This window comes from Cervus canadensis, chromosome 17, assembly GCF_019320065.1.
Source record: "Cervus canadensis isolate Bull #8, Minnesota chromosome 17, ASM1932006v1, whole genome shotgun sequence".
Taxonomy (NCBI): Eukaryota; Metazoa; Chordata; class Mammalia; order Artiodactyla; family Cervidae; genus Cervus; species Cervus canadensis.
In genome coordinates, this window is record NC_057402.1 from 64,501,460 (window position 1) to 64,524,783 (window position 23,324).

Below are 23,324 nucleotides of genomic sequence, written 5' to 3' on the forward strand. Positions count from 1 at the left end.
TCTAGAGCCCCAAAACAGCAACTGCTGAAGCCCTTGTAACCTGAGCCTGTGTTTTTGATGAGAAGCCACAGCAATGACCAATCAAACGAGTGGGGAATGAGTCAGTCTGCTCTACTTTGGCACTGGGAAGGAGTTGAGGACTCTGCATTTGCTGGGGGGCAGTGGTAGGGGTAGGGGGACCCCCAGTAAGACCCTAGAAAGGTGCTGGTGTCATTTTAAAAGGTATTACTCCTCTTTTTCTGGTTGGTCATCCTATCGATGTGGGGATGGACTTAAGGTGCAATACTATAAAAGCATGGTCCCGCCCATCAGAACGAGACCCAGTTTCCCTCTCAGTCAGTCTCTCCCAAAGGAAGCTTCCATAAGCCTCTATCCTTCTCCATCAGAGGGCAGACAAAAGGAAAACCACAGTCAAAGAAAACTAGCCAATCTGATCACAGAATCACAGCCTTGTCTAACTCAGTGAAACTATCGGCCATACTGTGTAGAGCCACCCAAGACGGTCAGATCATGGTGGAGAGGTCTGACAGAATGTGGTCCACTGGAGAAGGGAATGGCAAACCACTTCAGTGTTCTTGCCTTGAGAACCCCATGAACAGTATGAAAAGGCAAAAAGATAGGACACTGAAAGATGAACTCCCCAGGTCGGTAGGTACCCAATATGCTACTGGAGATCAGTGGAGAAATAACTCCAGAGAGAATGAAGGGATGGAGCCAAAGCAAAAACAACGCCCAGTTGTGAAGGTGACTGGTGATGAAAGTAAAGTCCGATGTTGTAAAGATCAATATTGTACAGGAACCTGTAATGTTAGGTCCATGAATCAAGGCAAATAGGAAGTGGTCAAACAGGAGATGACAAGAGTGAATATTGACATTTTAGGAATCAGCAAATTAAGCTGGACTGGAAAGGGTGTATTTAACTCAGATGACCATTATATCTACTACTGTGGGCAAGAATTCCTTATAAGAAATGGAGCAGCCATCATAGTCAACAAAAGAGTCTGAACTGCAGTACTTCGATGCGATCTCAAAAATGACAGAATGACCTCTGTTTGTTTCCAAGGCAAACCATTCAATATTACAGTAATCCAAGACTATGCCCCAACCAGCTATGCTGAAGAAGCTGAAGTTGATCAGTTCTATGAAGATCTATAAGACCTTCTAGAACTAATACCCAAAAAAGATGTCCTTTTCATTATAGGGGACTGGAATGCAAAAGCAGGAATTCAAGAAATACCTGGAGTAACAGCCAAATTTGGCCTTGGAGTACAGAATGAAGCAGGGCAAAGACTAATAGAGTTTTGCCAAGAGAATGTACTGGTCATAGCAAACACCCTCTTTCAACAACACAACAGAAGACGCTACACATGGATATCGGCAGATGGTCAATACTGAAATGAGACTGATTTTATTCTTTGCAGGCAAAGATGGAGAAGCTCTATACAGTCAGCAAAAACAAGACCGGGAGCTGACTGTGGCTCAGACCATGAACTCCCTATTGTCAAATTCAGACTTAAATTGAAGAAAGTAGGGAAAACCACTAGACCATGCAGGTATGACCTAAATCAAATCCCTCATGATTATACACTGGAAGTCACAAATAGATTCAAGGGACTAGATCTGATAGACAGTGCCTGAAGAACTATGGATGGAGGTTTGTGACATTGTACAGGAGGCAGTGATCAAGACCATCCCCAAGAAAAAGAAATGCAAAAAGGCAAAATGGTTGTCTGAGGAGGCCTTATAAATAGGTATGAAAAGAAGAGAAGTGAAAGGCAAAGAAGAAAAGGAAAGATATACCTATTTGAATGCAGAGTTCCAAAGAATAGCAAGTAGAGATAAGAAAGCCTTCCTCAGTGATCAGCGAAAAGAAATAGAGGAAAACAATAGAATGGGAAAGACTAGAGATCTCTTCAAGAAAATTAGAGATACCAAGAGAACATTTCATGCAAAGATGGGCACAATAAAGGACAGAATTGGTATGGACCTACAGAAGCAGAAGATATTAAGAAGAGGTGGCAAGAATACACAGAAGAACTATACAAAAAAAGATCTTCACAACCCAGATAATCATGATGCTGTGATCACTCACCTAGAGCCAGACATCCTGGAATGCAAAGTCAAGTGGGCATTAGGAAGCATCACTACGAACAAAGCTAGTGGAGGTGATGGAATTCCAGTTGAGCTATTTCAAATCCTAAAAGCAGATGCTATGAGAGTGCTGCACTCAATATACAAGCAAATTTGGAAAACTAAGCAGGGCCGCAAGACTGGAAAAAGTCAGTTTTTATTCCAATCCCAAAGAAAGGCAATGCCAAAGAATGCTCAATGCTCAAACTACTGCACAATTGCACTCGTCTCACACACCAGCAAAGTAATGCTCAAAATTCTCCTAGACAGACTTCAACAGTTCATGAACCATGAACTTCCAGATGTTCAAGCTGGTTTTAGAAAAGGCAGAGGAGCCTCAGATCAAATTGCCAACATCCATTGGATCATTGAAAAAGCAAGAGAGTTCCAGAAAAACATCTACTTCTGCTTTATTGACTATGCCAAATTCTTTGACTGTGTGGATCACAACAAACTGTGGAAAATTCTTCAAGAGATGGGAATACCAGACCACTGACCTGCCTCTTGAGAAATCTGTAATCAGGTCAAGAAGCAACAGTTAGAACTGGACATGGAACAGCAGACTGGTTCCAAATCAGGAAAGGAGTACATCAAGGCTGTATATCGTCACCCTGCTTATTTAACTTATATCAGAGTACACCATGAGAAATGCTGGACTGGAGGAAGCACAAGCTGGAATCAGGATTGCTGGGAGAAATATCAATAACCTGATATGCAGATGACACCACCCTTATGGCAGAAAGTGAGGAGGAACTAAAGAGCCTCTTGATGAAAGTGAAAGATGAGAGTGAAAAAGTTGGCTTAAAACTCAAGATCCAGAAAACTAAGATCATGGCATCTGGTCCCATCACTTCATGGCAAATAGATGGGGAAACAATGGAAACAGTGACAGAGTTCATATTTCTGGGCTCCAAAATCACTGCAGATGGTGACTGCAGCCATGAAATTAAAAGACGCTTGCTTCTTGGAAGAAAAGTTATGACAAACCTAGACAGCATACTGAAAAGCAGAGACATTACTTTGCCAATAAAGGTCCATCTAGTCAAAGCTATGGTTTTTCCAGTAGTCACGTATGGATGTGAGAGTTGGACTATAAAGAAAGCTGAGCACCGAAGAATTGATGCTTTTGAACTGCGGTTTTGGAGAAGACTCTTGAGAGTCTCTTGGACTGCAAGGAGATCCAATCAGTCCATCCTAAAGGATATTAGTCCTGAATATTCATTGGAAGGACTGATGCTGAAGCTGAAACTCCAATATTGGCCACCTGATGAGAAGAACTGACTCACTTGAAAAGACCCTGATGCTGGGGAAGATTGAAGGCAGGAAGAGAAGGGGCCTACAGAGGATGAGATGGTTGGATGGCATCATCAGCTCAATGGACATGAGTTTAAGTAAACTCCGGGAGTCGGTGATGGACAGGGAGGCCTGGCGTGTTGCAGTCCATGGGGTCGCAAAGAGGCAGACACAACTGAGTGACTGAACTGAACTGAACCCGGAAAGTAAACATTTGACTCACTTGTCTCTAATGGTAGATTTTACCCCAGATAAGCAGATTAAATGCATTTCCCTGAGTGTTTAATAAAAGCAAGATTTTTGAAAGCCACAGTGGACACTCGTGAACATGGAATGAAGGGCTTCCTCCACCAATGTGTGTTTTCTCTTCATCCTTGGGGACTGTGCAGTCAGGCTGCTTGGGTGGGCTGCCACTGCTATGGGAGCAAGCCTTCTGCCCAGGGCCCAGGCTCTTCATCATGGGCTCTCACATTCCTCATATCCTCATGCCAGTTCAAAATGAGGATGCAAGGACAGTGCTACTTCAGGCTGTCCCGGGGCCAGCATGAACTAGGGACAGTAGTACGGCTACTTCTCTTTCCAACCATAAGATGGCTTCACACTACATAGTCACCAGATTATGAAGTTATGGAAATGGGTTCAAGTGAGTTGGGGCTACCCAGCCTTCAAGGTCAAAGTCCACACAACCCCACCAAGTGGTTGCTCCAGAAGTGACTGGCACTGAGCTGGTTTCTGTCACAGGTGAGGTCCCTGCACGTGACAGGGAGATGCTGGGATCTCCCTGCACCCTCATGCTGGTGACTTTCATCCCAGGCCTTCCCGTGTTAACCAAGAAAACAGAACAAACCTCACTGTGGGCCAGACTGGAAAAATGTCTGTGATATACGATCTGTTTCCCACAGGTTGGAAACAGTTTTGTCATGGGATTTGGCAGGAAGAAGGCAGACACTCTTAGGAAAGAAAATAAAGCTGAATCAAAAGAGAATTTACTGCTACTTGGAAAGGTAAGCAGTTTCCTGCCTGTCTCTGAGTGTGGTCTGAACAACTCACCGTTCATTCTAAGGTGTTCTTCAGCTTGGTGCTCCTTTTTTCTCTTCTGATTCACTGCCATTTGTTCTTTATTATTATGCTTTTTATAGCAACATGTAATAAAGGCACAAAGCCACCTCATCTTTGGAGTGTAAAGAAATTACTCTGCATATCAAGTTGATCAAATGTGGCAAGAGCTCTGACCTCTTGGCCCCCCAGGCTGGGTTTATTTTAAGTGCAGTTATATAATATCCTAGCCCAACTGACCCAGGATGTGTTTTACAAAAGCCTTGTTTTATTTGCTGCCTTTTCAGGCTCAGGCACTTCTAAAAGAGTTCAGGACATAATTTCTTTTGAAAGCATATGAGGTGGTACTAGCTCCAAAATGAGAGTGTCCAGAAAACCGGAGATAAGGCACAGTCATCACATAAATCAGTAGATGAGATTTCCCACTGGGAAGGGCAGCATGCCCTGTACAGGCCAGTCTGATGTTAAAGTCTGGTACATCCTGTGGGTAAGTAGCATTGAGTCACCCTTCTGGGAGTTTGTAAGAGATGTCTTTGTTCGTCGGGAACTTTTAGCATTTATATTATTTTTTCTGTATTTTCATTCTTTTAGCAACAATCTCCCATTTAAACGAAACCACAACAAAAATTCACTACCTGTCTTGGAGACAAAATGCCATGAGTGTAAGACGGCACCCTTTTCCTTTCTCTGTCATTCCACATACCCCAACTTACAATGCCTGGCATTGAATAAGGACTCATGAGACAGAGCCACAATACTGACAAGGCTAACTTTTTGTGGGAGAATGCAGAAGGACAGAAACGACTGACAATCATTCATGTATCCAGTCAACTCAGAGCAACTGGTAAGCTTGCCTCAGGCCAGGCCCTCTGTGGGGACAAGGGACCGTAGTCCCCACAGACAGTGTGCGGCTTATACTGACTCAAGGAGCTGTGTGTTTTCTTGCACATCATTTAGCCCATCAGAGCAAGTTCTGCATCTGTATAATGGGTTCAGCGTATATACCTGAACTAGCTTAGACCTTTGTCTTAATACCCCACTTATCAATGACTAGCCCTACGACGGGTGCTCTGTTGGCCATATGCTGGCACTATCAGTGGATACTCCCAGGGAGGTCCCAACCAGATTCAGAGGGTTTAATACTGAGTGGAGTCTACACACACACAACGGGGAGGACACTGAACAACCCTAGATGGTGCAGGAAGAAACAGTGGTCTGAGGACTGAGGGTGAAGTAGCCCGTAAAGAGATTGCAAGTACCTCTGCCCTGGAGAAAAACACCAGAAAAAAAGGCAAAGCAGAAACCACAGCTGGAGTGCAGGGCCCAGTGGAGAAGGCAAATGGTGGCAGAGGGCCCCAAAGCTGGGCTTGGGTTTGCTTCCTCATCAGCCGGTACGGAGGTTTCTGTTCTGGTCATCAACCCTGTGGTCTCACTGTGAGCAAGAAGATCAAGCAGCTCATCATCTGTCTGTGTCTCAGGCACCGATGGGAGAGCTTCAGAGACGGTCGAGATGAACTCACAGCAGAGAGTCAGCCAAGATGACATAGACATCGGGGTGAGGCATTTGGGTGAGCCTCACTTTGTGCACCCCTGGTTCACTGGGTAGTGGGTCTTGATTTCTTGAGTTCTGGAAAGTTTAAAAGCCATGCTGCATTTTTTTTTTTTTTTTTTTTTTGCCATGCCAAAAAATAAAAGATCCCATGGCTTGTGGGATCTTAGTTCCCCGACCAGGGATAGAACCTGGGCCCGGACAGTGAAAGTGCCAAGTCCTAATCACTGGAATGCCAGGGAATTTCCTAAAAGCTTTTCTTGGGCTAGAAGAGGTCTTCTTCTGGACTGAGTGTTGTTTTCCCCCAGGTGAAGAGTCAGGCAAGTGGCCTGAACCTGGACTTTACTTAGTAGAACCACCCAAGATTGGATTCTAGGCTTGGCCACTTTATGGCATACAGGTTTGATCGTCAACCTCTCTGAGCACCCATTTCCTCACCTGTAAAAGGGAATAACAGTATCAACCTCTTTGGACTGCAGGAAGAATTCAGCAAGCCACTCTGCATGAAGTGTCTTGGTGCACCCAGGCATGGAGGGTTGGAAAATTTATCCCCTCTTGTCAGAAGTTGCCCTGTCTTTCATTGCTGCTTCCACCGATGGCCTTCGCAGTGTCCCCTCCTCCCCAGGGGTGCAGCTTTTTCTCCCTTTGCTTTAGGTTCCTTTCTTTTGTATGTTCTCCGGAATGAAATTAATCTTTTCCTCTTCAGAGGCTCATAGACAAGCCCTTCTCAGAATCTAATTTGAGTTATAATTATCTTATTCATGAGCCACCTCCTCTCCTTACACAGGAATCCATCTAGAGAACTGTGATATAAAAAAAAGTACATCTGATCTTTGTCCGCAGGTCCAGGCATACAACATCAAAACTCTCATAATTTCCAGAGCATCAGGAGTGTCTTTGTTATGCTGATACGGTGACTTGTGGTAGCCTCTTGGTGTCTGCGGGATGGGATCTGGTCACCAGAAAAACCAACCACTTGATTAGTTGGTGGGGACTTCCAGTTGCTTGACCTTCAGGGAGGGGAGACGTAGTTCAATCACATGGCCAGTGATTTAGCCAACCTTGCCTACACAATGAAACTCCAATAAAGACTCCGCATACAGAAGTTCAGTGGAGTTTCCTGGTTGATAAACGTATTGATGTGCCAGAAGGGTGCTCGCCCTGACTCCACAATAAGAGGGCATGAAACGTGTGCATTTGGTAGCCATCCAGACTTTACCCTTTATGTATCCTTTATTAAAAAAAAAAAGTAAGTTTAGTGTTTTCTTGAGTTGTGTGAGTTATTCTAGCAAATTATCAAAACTGTAGAGGTCATGAGAATTCCCAAATTTATAATCAGAAGAACAAATGACTTGGGGGCCCTTGAAATGCAGCTGGTGTCTGAAGGGAGGGTAGTCTTGTGGAGGATTTTGCCCTTTATCTGTGGAAGTCTGTGTGTACTCCAGGGGGTTAATGTCAGAATTGTATTGCAGTATACTTGCCTGGGGGCTTCCCAGGTGGCGCTAGTGGTAAAGAACCCAGTTGCCAATGCAGGAGACATGAGAGATGTGGGTTGGATCCCTGTGTCAGGAAGATCCCCTGGAGGAAGGCAGGGCAACCCAGTCCAGCACTCTTGCCTGGAGAATCCCATGGACAGAGGAGCCTGGCGGGCTACAGTCCAGTGTTGCACAGAGTTGGACATGACTGAAGCAACAGCGTGCACACACACACACCTAGCTGGGGTGGAATAGGAACAGGAAGAGACTCACGTATTAGTAGCCAGTCAGTCAGTCAGTTCATATGCTCAGTCGTGTCTGACTCTGCAACACCATGGACTGCAGCATGCCAGGCCTCCCTGTCCATCACCAACTCCCGGAGTTTACTCAAACTCATGTCCATCAAGTCGGTGATGCCATGCAATCATCTCATCCTCTGTTGTCCCCTTCTCCTCCTGCCTTTAATCTTTCCCAGCATCAGGGTCTTTGCAAATGAGTCAGTTCTTCACATCAGGTGGCCAAAGTATTAGAGTTTCAGCTTCAGCATCAGTCCTTCCAATGAATATTCAGGACTGATTTCCTTTAGGATTGACTGGTTGGATCTTATTGCAGTCCAAGGGACTCTCAAGAGTCTTCTCCAACACCACAGTTCAAAAGTGTCAATTCTTTGGCACTCAGCTTTCTTTATGGTCCAACTCTCACATCCAAACATGACTACTGGAAAAACCACAGCTTGACTACATGGACCTTTGTTGGCAAAGTAATGTCTTTGCTTTTTAATATGCTGTCTAGGTTGGTCATAGCTTTTCTTCCAGGGAGCAAGTGTCTTTTAATTTCATGACTGCAGTCACTGTCTGCAGTGGTTTTGCAGCCCCCCAAAATAAAGTCTGTCACCATTTCCATTGTTTCCTCATCTATTTGCCATGAAGTGACGGGACAAGATGCCATGATCTTAGTTTTCTGAAAGCTGAGTTTTAAGCCAACTTTTTCACTCTCCTCTTTCACTTTAATTAAGAGGCTCTTTAGTTCTGCTTCACTTTCTACCATAAGGGTGGTGTCATCTGTGTATCTGAAGTTATTGATATTTTTCCTGGCAATCATCTTGATTCCAGCTTGTGCTTCATCTAGCCCAGCATTTCTCATGATGTATTCTGCATATAAGTTAAATAAGCAGGGTGACAATATACAGCCTTGACGTACTCCTTTCCCAATTTGGAACCAGTTTATTGTTCCATGTCTGGTTCTAACTAGCTTCTTGCCCTGCTTACAGATTTGTCAGGATGCAGGTCAGGTGGTCTGGTATTCCCATCTCTTTTAAGAATTTTCCAGTTTGTTGTGATCCACACAGTCAAAGGCTTTGGCATCAATAAAGCAGAAGTAGATGTATTTCTGGAACTGCCTTGTTTTTTCAATGATCCAATGGATGTTGGCAAGTTGATCTAAGGTTTCTCTGCCTTTTCTAAATCCAGCTTGAATATCTGGAAGTTCACGATTCATGTACTGTTTAAGCTTGGCTTGGAGAATTTTGAGCATTATTTTGCTAGTGTGTGAGATGAGTGCAACTGTCTTCCAAATCAGGAACTGCATACACACACACACACACACACACACACACACACACACACATATGTTGAACTGAGAAGAGCTGACATAATATTTTATATATACATCAACATTATTATTTCTTTGGCCTTCCTCTGATTGGGGTGACCCATAAAATTAGGGCCTTGGTGGAAGGCAGCGCCCAGCTCCCCTCACAAATGCTGAAAAGATCAATCTCATTGAGGCCAGAGCACAATCACCCAGTCAGATGCACTCATCTTTGATTTCAAATCAGCAAATCTCTCTGACAGAAGAAACTTCCAGCTTCCCAGGGCAGCAACAATGCCAGTGAGAGTACGCAGCAGCCAGTGTCGTTGGGACAAGCTATAATAATTCGTATTCAGCAGATTTTCTATGGGTGATTTTTGGCCCCTTTGATTAAAGTTCTGTTCATTTGTTTTTTGTATTCTGTTTTGTTTCTGTGCTCTCTTGGAAGTCACAAATTTTTTCTACTCTTCATAGTTATTCTTGAAATTTTGCCATATATATATGTATATACATATACAATGCAATGCAATTCAATGCAATCCCTATCAAATTATACATATATATATATGGATTTATTCCAAATATGGTAGAATTTTTCAATGTCTGCAAATAAATCAATGTGATATTCCACATTAACAAGTTAAAGAATAAAAACCATATGATCATTTCAGTAGATGCAGAATACACTTTTGATAAAATTCAACATCCACTTATGATAAAAACTCTCTAGAGCATGGGCAGAGAGGGAGCATACCTCAACATAATAAAGGTCATGTATGACAAACTCACAGTTAACATCATACTCAATGGTGAAAAGCTAAAAACAATTCCATCTACCACCACATCAAAAAGAATAAAATACCTAGGAATAAAACTACCTAAGGTGGCAAAAGACCTATACTCAGAAAACCATAAGATAGTGATTAAAGAAACTGAAGATGACCCAAGCAGATGGAAAGATATACCTTGTTCTTGAGTTGGAAGAACCAATATTGTTAAAATGACCATTCTGCTCAAAGCAATCTAGATTCAATGCAATCCCTATCAAATTACCAAGGGCATTTTTTGCAGAACCAGAACAAAAAAAAAATTTTTTTTAATTTGTATGAAAACACAAAAGACCCTGAATAGTCAAAACAATCTTGAGAAAGAAGAATGGAGCTGGAGTAGTCACACATTCTGACTTCAGACTATACTATAAAGCTACAGTAATCAAAACAGTACTGTACTGGCACAAAAACAGACACACTGATCAAGGGAACAAGATAGAAATCCCAGAAATAATCTCTGCACTTGTGGTCAATCGATCTATGACAAAGGAGGCAAGGATATACAATGGAGAAAAGACAATCTCTTCAATAAGTGATACTGGGAATACTTGACAGCTACACATGAAACAGGGAAATTAGAACAGTCTCTAATACCATATACAAAAATAAAATGAAAATGGATTAAAGACCTAAATGTAAGATCAGATACTATAAAACTCCTAGTGGAAAACATAAGCAGAAAACTTTGACATAAATTGCACCAATTTTCTTTTTGAATTCATCTCGTAATGTTAATGAAATAAATAAACAAATGACTAACTAAACTTAAAAGCTTTTGCACAGCAAAGGAAATCATAACCAAAATGAAAAGACAGCCTACAGAATGGGAGAAAATGTTTGTAAATAATGCAACCAACAAGAGATTAATTTCCAAATTATGCAAACAGCCCAATTAAAAAAAAAAACCCAATCAAAAAATGGGCAGACCTAAATAGACATTTCTTCAAAGAAGATATACAGATGGGGCCAACAGGTACATGAAAAGATGCTCCACATCTTTAATTATTGGAGAAATGCAAGTCAAACTACAATGAGGTACCACCTCACACCAGTCAGAATGCTCATCATAAAAAAGTCTACAAATAATAAATGCTAGAGAGGGTATGGAGAAATGGAAAGCCTCTTACACTATTGGTGGGAATGTAAACTGGTGCAGCCACTATGGAGAACAATATGGAGGTTCCTCTAAAAACTAAAAACAGAGTTAACTCATGATCCAGCAACCCCACTCCTCGGCTTATATCTGGAAGGGACAGAAACTTTAACTCAAAAAGATGCATGTACTCCAACATTCATCATGTCAGCACTGTTTGTAATAAGCAAGACACGGAAACAGCCTAAGTGTCCACCAATAGATGAATAGAAGGAAGATGCGGTACATACACAATGGACTGTTACTCAGCCATAAAAGAGAACTAAGTAATGCCATTTGCATAGACATTACTTTGCCAACAAAGGTCCATCTAATCAAGGCCATGGTTTTTCCAGTAGTCACGTATGGATGTGAGAGTTGGACCATAAAGAAAGCTGAGTGCCAAAGAATTGATGCTTTTGAACTGTGGTGTTGGAGAAGACTCTTGAGAGTCCCTTGGACTGCAAGGAGATCAAACCAGTCCATCCTAAAGGAAATCAGTCCTGAGTGTTCACTGGAAGGACTGATGCTGAAGCTGAAACTCCCATGCTTTGGTCACCTGATGCAAAGAACTGACTCATTGGAAAAGACCCTGATGCTGGGAAAGATTGAAGGTGGAAGAAGGGGATGACAGAGGATGAGATGGTTGGATGGCATCACCGACTTGAAGGACATGAGTTTGAGTAAACTCTGGGAGTTGGTGATGGACAGGGAGGCCTGGCGTGCTGCAGTCATGGGGTCACAAAGAGTTGGACATGACTGAGTGACTGAACTGAACTGATTTGCAGCAACATGAATGGAACTAGAGATTATCATGCTAAGTGAAGTCAGACAGAGAAAGACAAATATCATATGATATCACTTACATGTGGAATCTAAAAAATGATACAAATGAACTCATTTATAAAACAAAAAAAAATTCACAGACACAGAAAAAATTTTATAGTTACTAAAGGGGGAAGGAGGAAGGAAAAATTAGGAGTTTGGGATTAACAGATACAAACTACTGTATATAAAATAGATAAACAAGAGCCTACTACACAGTACAGGAAACTATATTCAATATCTTATAATAGAAAAGAATCTGAAAAAAGAGTATATACACAAACACACATATATATATATAACTGAATATATTGCTGTATACCTAAAACTAAGACCACACTGTAAATCTGTACTTTAATTAAAATCAACTAGACTTCAACTATATATATATATACACATACATATACACACATATGTATTTATGTATACATATATACATACACATTTCTGTATTTATATTTATTATATGTATATATAAAACTTAACAAAGTCTGAATTTGATTTGACATCAGGATGCCTGTCTAGGCAAGGGCCTTAGAACACTCAGTCACTCCTCTTGACTTCTATGCCTTCACTGTCCTATATTTTAGTTCAGTCCTTTATTTTTAAGCTTGAAAAAGTAAAAGTGACACTGTTAGTCACTCAGTCGTGTCCAACTCTTTACAACCCCATGGGCCGCCAGATTCCTCTGTCCATGGGATTTTCCAGGTAAGATTATTGGAGTGGGTAGCCATTACCTTCTTCAGGGGATCTTCCCAACCCAGGGATGGAACTCGGGTCTCCTGCACTGCAGATAGATTCTTTAACATCCAAGCCACCAGGGAAGCCCTCAATCAGCCACTTATTATTATTTTCATTATAATAATTTCACAAATATTATATTTTTTTGTGACTGGCATCTTTTACTTAGCATAATTCGAAACCGTATTTAAGTCATCTGTTAAACTCTTCATTTCAACAATTATGTTTTAAATTGTTATAGGCTCTATTACTCCCTTTTACAATTTGCCTAATCTTTTGATAGTCTTTTTGCTTGCTTTTTGTGATTCTATCATTATTGTTTCAAACATTCCATATACAATTATGCTATTTTCTGATAATATCCAGCAGAATGACCTAGAAACTCATTTTTCAGGTTCTAAACCTGCTTTTGCTCATTCTTACAGTAGTTTGTTTCTTTGCATATTTGGTGATCTTTGATTGGAAGTAAATGCTGAGCTTATTTTGGGCAGCGGCAGTAGTGGTGGTTTAGTTGCTAAGTCGGTGTCTGACTCTTCTGACCCCATGGACTGTGGACTGTAGCTTGCCAGGCTCCTCTGTTCATGGGATTTCCCAGGCAAGAATACTGGAGTGGGTTGCCATTTCCTTCTCCAGGGGATCTTCCTGACCCAGGGATCAAACCCAAGTCTCCTTCACTGAGGAAAGATTCTTTATCGACTGAGCCTCTAGAGAAGCCCCTAACTTACTTCAGTTTGTGGAAAATCTGAGGCTTTAAAAAATCAAGAGAAATTGCATAAACTTTGTTGGGAGTCTGGATGCTAGAGACCACAGGATGCCCCTTCAAGGGTCCAGCTTACAGAAAGAGTTTAGGTTTCATTCTAACCCCTTTGCTAATGACAATGTTGATAATGGCATATGCCCTTCCTGCCTTCTTTGTGTTGTGGGTGCTGACCACTCACTCCTACAGGCTGCAGCCCTGGGTATGTGTGATGTATCTATGTGCATGGCATGATGTACATGAGCTTTCCTTTACTGCTGTGTGCCCAGCAATACACAGAAGTTCTGTCTTACCTAGTTCATCTGCAGGTGAAGGGCCCCTCAGAGCACCTAGTCTGCCATTCTGCTTCCCCCTTCCCGGAAACCCCTAGCCTGCTTCTGTTTCTGCCCTTCTGCCCTGCTTTTTCAGCTTTATTGGTGAATCTTAAATGTACCAAAAAATCTCTACCCTCATTCCATTTCCTGTGTGGATCTCCAAAGTCAGATTCCATTAGCCCACAACTGAGAAAACTGACTTGAGTAGTTTCTTATTAATAATAATATTTGTGCGCATTAGCAGTTACTCTGTCATGCTCTGAGGGCTTTACATGAATTAATTCCTATAGTCATTACAACCTTCCCATTTTACAGATAAGAAAATTGAGGCACAGAAAAGCTCAGTGACTTGTCTTGTAACCGTTGGCGCAGAGAGGAGAGCCCTGGCAGCCTGGCTCTTTTCCATTCTCATGACTGCAAAAAGAAGGGCTCAGGGCCCATTTTGGATTTAGCAGGAAAAGTCTTGTTTTTCGAGGAACTGGCTGCAAACATCCAGAAACTCATAAAGCTCTGACCTAGCCTTTCTGGCATGTTATGTGCAGCAGTGGGGCTTGGCAGTGAGCCTGGGGTTCTCTGAGTTTCTTTGCTGGTTGAAAAAAACCCAAGTTCTAACTCAAGAGTGGAGAGTTTCCTTGACTGCATCTGTGCAGACAGGCTAGAAAATCAATGCTACAGTGGCTGACAATGCATGATTCAAGTGGTTTTGCTACATTTTCAGCTTGACTGGGAAACTCTGAGAATAGACTCAAGACTCCACCTTCGGCTTGATCCAGCAGAGGCATGAAATTGATGGTCAAGTGTGAATAAATAGCCGGCTGTGCTCTGAGCCTCTAAGTGACACCGTGTGGGGACGGGTACAAGTGAAGCAATTGGTTCAGGGAGGAGAGGTCTGCTCTACAGACGAGACCGCCCTTCATGTCCTGTCCAAGGATGCACTTTCTTCTGATTACTTTCTTAAAAATCAAGCCATGTTGTCTATAATAATAATCATGTATTAAGCTCTTTCCATGCGCCAAGCGCTATGCTTTATAAAGTTACCTTTATAGACTTACATGCTTCTTTGCTTCATACACTTGCCTCTCTTATTTCTCAGAACCACCCTGGAGGTCAGCACTAGTATTCCCCCATTGCATGAATGAAGACACTGAGGCTGGGGGCTGTGACTTTCCTGAGACCCCGCAGCCAGAAGGCGTCTTCAGTTCTCAGGGCAGCAGAGCTTGCCCGGGCCACTCCCCACCCCTCCCAGGGCATCCTTTTAGCCTGTTTTCTTACTGCTGAGCTCGATGGGCCCCTGGGTGCAGGTGAGTCACCCCCAAGGACCAAAGCCTGGAGCGTGTGCCAGGGCATGCAGTGTGTGTTCTCTCCCCTCCCATGTGGCTCTGGTCACCAAGTGGACTATACGCTGGGTTTTCCAGAACCACAGAAGGAACCAGCTGGACCCTGAGTTCCTGGGTCTGGGCTCGTAGGGATTGTACCTTCACCGCTTCCCAGCTGGAATTCACCAAGTGCTGCCGGAAGGGCCCGAAACCTGAAACCAAAGACAGTCTGGTTTGCTCAGGCCAGGCTTGGGCCGAGGTGAATGCTTCTGCGTTGCTCCCCACACCTCCTTGGGGACCTCTTGTGGTTCCTGGGGCCATCAAGGGCCAGGGGGGCTCCACATACTCCTTTCCTGTGGAGGCTTGCAACCTTAGAATCTGGGAGCACTTCCCAATTCTCTTATGTGAGGTGTTGTGGGGGAGCCCAAAAGGAATGTGGAGCTGATCCACCGCCAAGTAGGAGGGCTCCAGAGGTGTGGCATATATGTTCAGTTACAACGCATGCTGTGTAGAGAGCCGGAAACACACCCATGTGAGTATGCCTAATTGTTTGTGACCAAAGGCGCAAGAGCAACTCAATGGAGATGGAATAGCCTTTCAACAGACAGGGCTGGAAAAATCAGACACCCGTCAAAAAAAAATGGATCCCTCAGCCTACACTGTATACGAAAATTAATTCCACATGGATCATGGATTCAAATGTAATAAGTAAAATAATAAAACTTTTGGGGGCTTAGTGGTGAAAATCTTGGGACCGAGTGTTAGGCGAAGAGTTCTTAGACTTGATACCAAGTGCATGATCCACGAAAGTAAAAAATGAGAAAGTGGACCTCATCCAAATGAAAATCTTTTGCTCTGCAAAAGATCCTGCTGAGAGGATGAAAAGACATGCTGCAGACAGCTGCGAATCACATATCTGACAAAGGCATTGTATGCAGAATGTATAAGGAACTCTCAAAACTCAACTTTCAAAGACAGTCCAACTAGAAAAGGGGGAAAGACATAAAGAAACATTTCCCTGAAGAGGACATACAGGTGGCAAATAAGCACATGAAAAACTGTTCAATATCATTAGTCATCAGAGAAATACAAATTAAAGTCACAGTGAGATGTCACTACATTGCTATCAGAGAGGCTAAGACAGAAATACTGGTAATACCAAAAGCTGATGAGGATGAAAAGGAACTGGGTCACATGGACACTGTTGGTGGCAAGGTAAAATGGTATGGCCACTGGGAAATAGTTTGACAGGTTCTTTTAAAACTGAAAGTGGACTTCCAAGGACTTTCTCTGCTCCATATTTACCCCAGAGAAATAAAAACTTACACAGAAACTTGTACACAGATGTTCCCTGCAGCTTTATTTGTAATAGCCCATAGCTAGAAAAATCACCCCAATGTCTTTCAATGAGTGGATGGCTAAATAAGCTGGTTCATCCAGATCATAGAATACTGCTGAGCAGTGAAAATACAAAAGTGGGGACAACCCAGGTGTCCATCGGCTGATGAATAAACAAAATTGGTATTAGCCATACAATGGCATACTATTTGGCGATAAAAATGAATGAAGTGTTATGAACATATGACAGCATGGATGAAGCTTGAAAACATTAAGCTCAGTGAACGAGAACAGTTACAAAAGTGCATCACTCCATTTACGTGATAAGTCCAGATTGGCCACCTATAAAGACTGAGCTTGAGTGTGTGTGTGTGTGTGTGTTTAGGGGGGGAGTAGGGATGAGGATGAGGGAGGCGAGTTTCTTTTCAGGGTAATGAAAATGTTCCAAAATTGATTGTGGTGATAAGTGCATAACTGTGACTAAACTAAAAGCCATTGAACTGTACGCTTTAAATGAGTAAATTTTATAGCATGTGAATTACATCTCAATAAAGCTACTAAAATTGCTTTAAAAATGAAGGAATTATTGGTATACACAACTTGGATGAACCTCAAGGGAATTATGCTGAATGAAAAAAAAGCCAATCTCAAAATGATACACATTGTATGCTTCTATCTATATAATATTGATATTTACATTTACATTTATAAAATTAATTATAGAGATGGAGAACAGATTAGTGGTTACCAGGAGTTAGAGACTGGGGAAAGGGTGAGTGTGGTTCTACAGGTATAATTCAAGGAAACCTTGTGATTTTGGTTCTGTTATTTATCTTGATGCTGGTAGTTACACGAAGCTAAGCATGGGATAAAACTGCATAGAGTGTGTACATGTGCACACACACACACATACACACAGAGTTATACCAAGGTCAGTATCTTAGCTCTGACACTGAAGATGTTAACACTGGGGGTCTGGCTCTAGGGGACCATGCTATACATTTCTTGGCAAATTCTTGTGAATCTATAATTATTTCAAAATGTAAAAAAAAAAGTGTGATTTGGTCCAGAGTTTCTCAAATGCTAAAGTGCATGTATATCTTATTAAAAGATAGAATCTGATTGGGCAGGTCTGGGGTGATGCTGGAGATTCTGAGCTCCTAACAAGCTCCCCAGTGGTACTAATGCTACTGGCCTTCACCACACTTGGACTAGCAAGGCTTTGAACAACTAGGATCAGAATACTTCATAGGGGGAGAGAGCAACTGGAGTAGAGGTGATTGGGGAAGTCTCCAGGAGGAAGTGGGGGTGAGCCAGGACTCTATGGGGGTGAGGGAGAGGCAGAGGAGCTGCAGGGAGTGAGCCTGGGTGAGGAGAGCCCCATGGAAGAGGCTGGGGAGGCCTTTACACGGGGAAGGAGCGAGAGCTGGATGAGGCTTGTGGACAGAAGGGCTTGGTCCTTGAACAGGGAACACTGATCTACATTGTGTACGATTATGTCATTTAACTGCAACTTATTATGATCTCTAATAAAAGGAAATTAAGTAGAATTTTGCTTTGGGGAGGACAGCAAGCCCCCTCTGGGACTAGCTTAGGAAAGGTTTTCTGCTGGCCTGGGGAGAGGGACTCCCTCACCCTCTCACTATGATTGCTGCTCATTTTTACGGCATCCACACCATAGAGTGGCCCATCAAAGCTCAGGCCATGGTCTGACGACAGCCAGGAGTGGTTGGAGACCTCAGTGTTTGGGTTCAGGCCTCTGCTGTTGCATCTGATCTCAGCCCCACCACTTTGCAGCGCGGTGATCATGAGCAAGTTACTCAGCTTCAGTGCTTTGGCTTTCTCATCTGTAAAATGGGCACTAATCATACTAGTCTAATACAGTGGTTTGCAGATTGAATAAATCAATAAAGTGGAGCATTTGCAATACTGCCTGGGAAGTATGGGAAGCAGTGCCAAGTGCTCACCTTCATGGTGGTGACAGGTACGTACCTCCTGGGGCTGATTAAACAATGCTGAGTACGGCATGTATTAGTTCCAGAATCTAGTAGGTGCTCAGCAAATGCTAAATCCTTTTTCACTGTCTCTCCCAGAAGTATGGGATGGGCTTCAACTAGATCCTTGGTCTGCCCTATTCTCTCTGATCATTTGATGCCACCATTTCTCAGCCCCAAACCCCCTATCTGGGCACCGAGCCTATCGGTCAGGGGTCCTGCCCTTTCTTTTCCATGCTGAGATATCACCTGTACCTCAGGCCCTATTTCTCTCTCCAGAAATTGACAGGTGTGTACAGGTATGTATGTATATATATACATATATATCTGCATATATATGTATGTATATATATATGTATGGGGGCGATTTATTACAAGGTATTGGCTTACGTGATTATGGAGACTGAGAATTCCCCAGATCTGTCTGCCATCTGCAAACTGCAGACCCAGGAGAGCCAGTGGAGCAAATTTCAGCCCGAGGCTGAAGGCCCGAGAACCAAGAGCGCCCATTTGAGGGCAGAAGACTGATGTATCGGTCCATGCCTTCAGACCGAGGGAATTCAACCTTCCTGGGCTTTTTATTCTATTCGTGCCCTTAATGAATTAGATGATGCCCACCCACGCTGGGGAGGGCACTGCTTTCCTGAGCCCACTGCTTTAAACGCTAAGCTCCTCCAGAAATACCCTCACAGACACATCCAGAAAGGAGTTTAACCAGAGGTCTGGGCACTCCGTGGCCAGTCAGGTTGACACACGAAATTAACCATCACAAGCCCCCTAGGATGCTGTGCCAGGAGGAGGGACCAGGCCCCTGGGGCCTCTTCCTTCATCTCTCCTGCAGTGCGGCCCGTGTTTAGGGCTCAGTGGTTCCTGCCTGACCCTGTAGGGAAGGTCAGCTACTGGCAGATGGGTCTATGACTGAGGAGGGACTCACTGCAGGGTGGAGGGCAGTGGGCTGCAGGTGGAAATAGCATTCTCCAGCTCAGCTTTACCAGGTGAGGCTTTAAATTCTAGCAGTCTGATTCCTTTATTGAGCCCATCTATGCATGAAAAGTTCCCTTGGTATCTCTAATTTTCTTGAAGAGATCTCTAGTCTTTCCCATTCTATTGTTTTCCTCTATTTCTTTGCATTGATCACTGAGGAAGGCTTTCTTATCTCTCCTTGCTATTCTTTGGAACTCTGCATTCAAATGGGTATAACTTTCCTTTTTTCTGGATAAACTCCAGGATTTGGTGATGGATATGGAGGCCTGGTATGCTGCAGTTCATGGGGTTGCAAAGAGTCGGACACGACTGAGCGACTGAACTGAACTGAACTGAATCTGATTCCTGGGAGGCATTTCTCAAATCATGATTCCGAGATAGGGAGGAGCTATGATTAACTACCAACCCTTGGAACCCTGCCCCTATCCCCACCCCTGGACCTCCAACCTTTGGAGCAGAAGCCAGTTCTGGAGAAGACTGTGCCTCTGAAGTTCGGGAACCTCTGGGTATATAGCACTCACAAGTTTGACTCACAAAGGGTAAAACTTTCTCAGGGAAGAGAAAAGTTTGAGACAGGATGTCCCAGGAAATCTAGTGGTATTTTCTGACTTTGACTGAGTCCTATAGAATAAATAAGACTGAAGTTGCCAAGCAAAAAAAAAAAAAAAAAAAAGGAAAATATTGAGATTAAGGAAAAACCACTGGGAAACAAAGTACCTTCTGGGATGACTGCAGGAATACTAAAAATGAAGTGACATTTTTAGTCCCCGCCAAATCACATGCTGCTTTAGAATCATATTCAGATCAGTGTATCCAGATCATCTCTTATCTGTTTTCAATTAGGCAAAACAACTCAGCAAATGAAGGTCTGAAACTTTTGCTTTGCATGGTCAAACCTTACACTTTACACGTGGCAGGCCCTCGGGCGGAACTTGTGAAAAGTGGCTGGAGAAATCTCCTGGAATCAAGAGAGGCCCTTTGGAGGGAGGCAGGCTTTCTGTCTCCCATCATCACTGTGTGGGGCCAGTCTGAAGCCTTGGTCTTGGGGCAGTTTGTCAGAGCTCTTGTTCCCTCACCATCTGTCTGTGTGCCAATGTCTTGGCGAGATTTACATGTGAAGCAGATCCAATTAAACGAAAAGACCGCCCCTGGCAGCTCACAGCATTTTTAATAAAGGAAGGCCACGCTCTGGAAGCCAGTGGGCATTCCCAAATCACCCCTGATTATCAAGTACCATCAAACAATCTAGAGTTTGCCAGCAAATCTCAAGCTGACAGGACAGAGGCAGGGGTCGTTAATGTGAGTCTAAGACCTGCCCTGGTGCTTCAGCATTCAGATTTCATTTGTGACAAGTATCACATTTACCAGGTTATAGTGTCCTTAGGAATTCAAGGGTAATTTGAACCAATCTCTAATACCCAAAATAACACAAATGAGAACAAGGGAGATAAAAAGGCTTTGGAAAGAACTTTCATTTTCTCAGAAGGTTAACAGGAGTTTGATTATAGTCTGAAAATATTAAAATAGGTAACGTTCAATTTCCCACACACAGAAACCCTTGTCTCTTGTTTCCTTCATCCATACAATTCAGAAAACTTCAAATATGCCAAATGTGACTGACTAAAAATAAAGGGCTGTGTGAAGAAATCAAGCCCTCCAGGGACCAGCTGTGACAATGACTGGGGGTGTCTGGGGTTGATTTGGAATGCGCTGGTAAAAGGTCGGAGTGGGTGGCTACCATTCCTTCTGGGGTTCAAAGTCTAACTGGTGGCTCTCAGAGGGTGCTGAGAGTTCCCTGAGTGGCTGCAAAGCCTCCAGTTTGCGGGGGAGCTATGTGCCCCCTTTGGGGTGGTCACCGCCCCCTTCTTTCTTTCTGGGTTCCCTGCTCCCCTTCCTTGCTGCCTATTAATAGCTTGCACCCTAGTAGATGCCACAGGGGCCCCAGCCTCCGCTTCCCCACCCCCGTGGGCTGAAGGACCAAGGTCTAAGCCACACGTGGGCACCACTGTGTGCTCAAGGGTTATTTGAAGTGAATGACACGACAGAAGCAGAAAAGCCTCTCCATCCCCTGGTTGTTTTTTTTTTTTAACGGGGCATAGCAGGAAGTTAGCTCCATTCGGAATAATTGGCACCGCCAGTTGCCACTCTCCCCGCCCCGCCCCTCCCCCGCCACGCCACGAGGGAACTATTTATGACCAGGATCAGGCAAGTGCGCATTCCACGGTCAGGCTAAAGGCAGCAGCAAGTGGAAAGCACAAAAGTCGCCTTACCGGTCACCACCACGCAGCTGGACCGGGAATCCATGGAACCGGAGCGGGGAGCGCGCTTGTGCGCCTGCGCGGGTCAGAGGCCGGGCCCACGCTGGTGTTGGCCTCTGGCTGGGATGGATGCGGACCGAGCACCCCGCAGCATTTGGGGGCTGCTGAAAGGCTGAAGACTCTGGAGGAGGGTGGAGGAGGGTGTAAACAATGCCCCTTGAAAGCAGACATAGCTGGCTCTGGGCGCAGGGCCTGCAGAAAAGCAGAGGGTCAGAGCGCCACCACGGTCTTTCCGGCCACCTGGCTCTGGGCACCTTGTTGGTTGCTAGGTTCAGACGTGAGTCTGGCGACCAGCTGTGCCAGATTGTCTGGGACTGGGATTGGGCGGGAGCTAAAAGCTGCTGCCACCCGTTACAGCCCCAGCAAGTCATGATGCTGGGGACACTTACAAGGTGTTTGTTTACACCCTGGCTTGATAAAATGTGGGAACTCTTGAAACTGAGTCTGCAGAATATGTGAGGGGGAAAAAAAGGAAAAAGAAACAGAAGCCAAAACCACAGATGAAGCTTATGGTTAAAAGTGATGGTTGAAAGCACCTGTCGTCTATAAGCTGTGGGTCCTCAGGCCAGTTAATCTCTCCCCACCCTTTGCTCCTTTCTGCGAAAAGGGGACGGTCACAGCACCCTTTTCTGGGTAGAGAGCGCCGGACACTGTCGCCAGCCCTCCCGCAGGCCTAGGGGCAGAGGCTCACACAGCCGGAAAGTCTGCGCTTGGCTGAGGTCTCACCAACCCCCATTCTGACTGCGATCAGTGCCCTAACAGGGCACCGGACTAGCTACATGCCCCGCGTTTGGCAATCTACAACATACAGTCCCTATCCAGCCCACTGCCTATTTTTGTGCAGCTTGTGGGCTAGAATAATTTTTACATTTGTAACTAGTTGAAAAAAAGTAAAAGGAGAATAACAGTTTGTGACACATGGACATTAAAATTTCAGCGTCCATACATAATTATTGGTACACTGCCACGCCCACCATTTGCATTTTATCTATGGCTGCTGGAAATACCACGTGGTCCAAAAGCTTAAGATATTTACCATCTAGCTGTACAGAAACTGTGTGTCCACCCCTGCTGGATTATTAAAATGAAAAAGCAAAGTGATAGGGGAGGTTGACACCCAAAGGCTACCTTAAAAGAGTGACATTTTTCAAACTGCTTTGACAAGAGGCAGTTTGGCTATCAGTTCTATGTCTTATGGTAGAGTAAGTAGCTGATTTGGCTTGCCTCCTGGCTCTAGGGCTCTTCCCTGCTCCTCCTTAATTGGGTCCGAGTAACCGAAAGAGCTAACACCTGGGGCTAGTTCCTCTATTGGAGAAGCCATGTCGTGAAACATGAAACATCTTGACCTTTCAGAATAAACTACTTAAAAAAATTTTTTTTAAATTACAAATGTTTATTTATTTATTTATTTTTACAAAAGCTTTCTAACAAGAGGTGCAAAACCCATAATTCTAGGACTTCCCTGGAGGCCCAGTGGTTAAGACTCTGCCCTTCCAAAGTAGGGGGCACAGGTTCAATCCTGGTTGGGGAATAAGATTTTACACATCTGGTGGTACAGCCAAAAAGAAAAAAGAACAAACAAACCATAATTCTTTTTCCACATCTGAGTGTGGCCATCATAGGCTCCGTCCAGGGGAAGCCAGTAAAACCCCATGTCCCCCAGCATCACACTGCTTCCCCAA

General features: G+C 43.9%; 1 protein-coding gene across 6 annotated transcripts in view; it reads right to left on the minus strand.

The window, feature by feature from the left end:
* Nucleotides 1-21,696, minus strand: part of PGPEP1L (pyroglutamyl-peptidase I like) — a 77,304-nt gene extending 55,608 nt beyond the window's left edge. For 2 of the 6 annotated variants that reach the window (XM_043490129.1, XM_043490130.1), the window contains exons 1-2: nucleotides 21,595-21,668; nucleotides 15,168-15,220 (exon numbers count right to left, since the gene is read on the minus strand). In XM_043490129.1, coding sequence (XP_043346064.1) covers nucleotides 15,168-15,220; nucleotides 21,595-21,628 — 87 coding nt within the window. In that variant the 5' untranslated portion in view covers nucleotides 21,629-21,668. Of the gene's footprint in view, nucleotides 1-15,167; nucleotides 15,221-21,594 lie in introns of those variants that run through there. The other 4 variants (XM_043490127.1, XM_043490128.1, XM_043490132.1 and 1 more) reach the window with 4 other exon arrangements.
* Nucleotides 21,697-23,324: the final 1,628 nt, after the last annotated feature.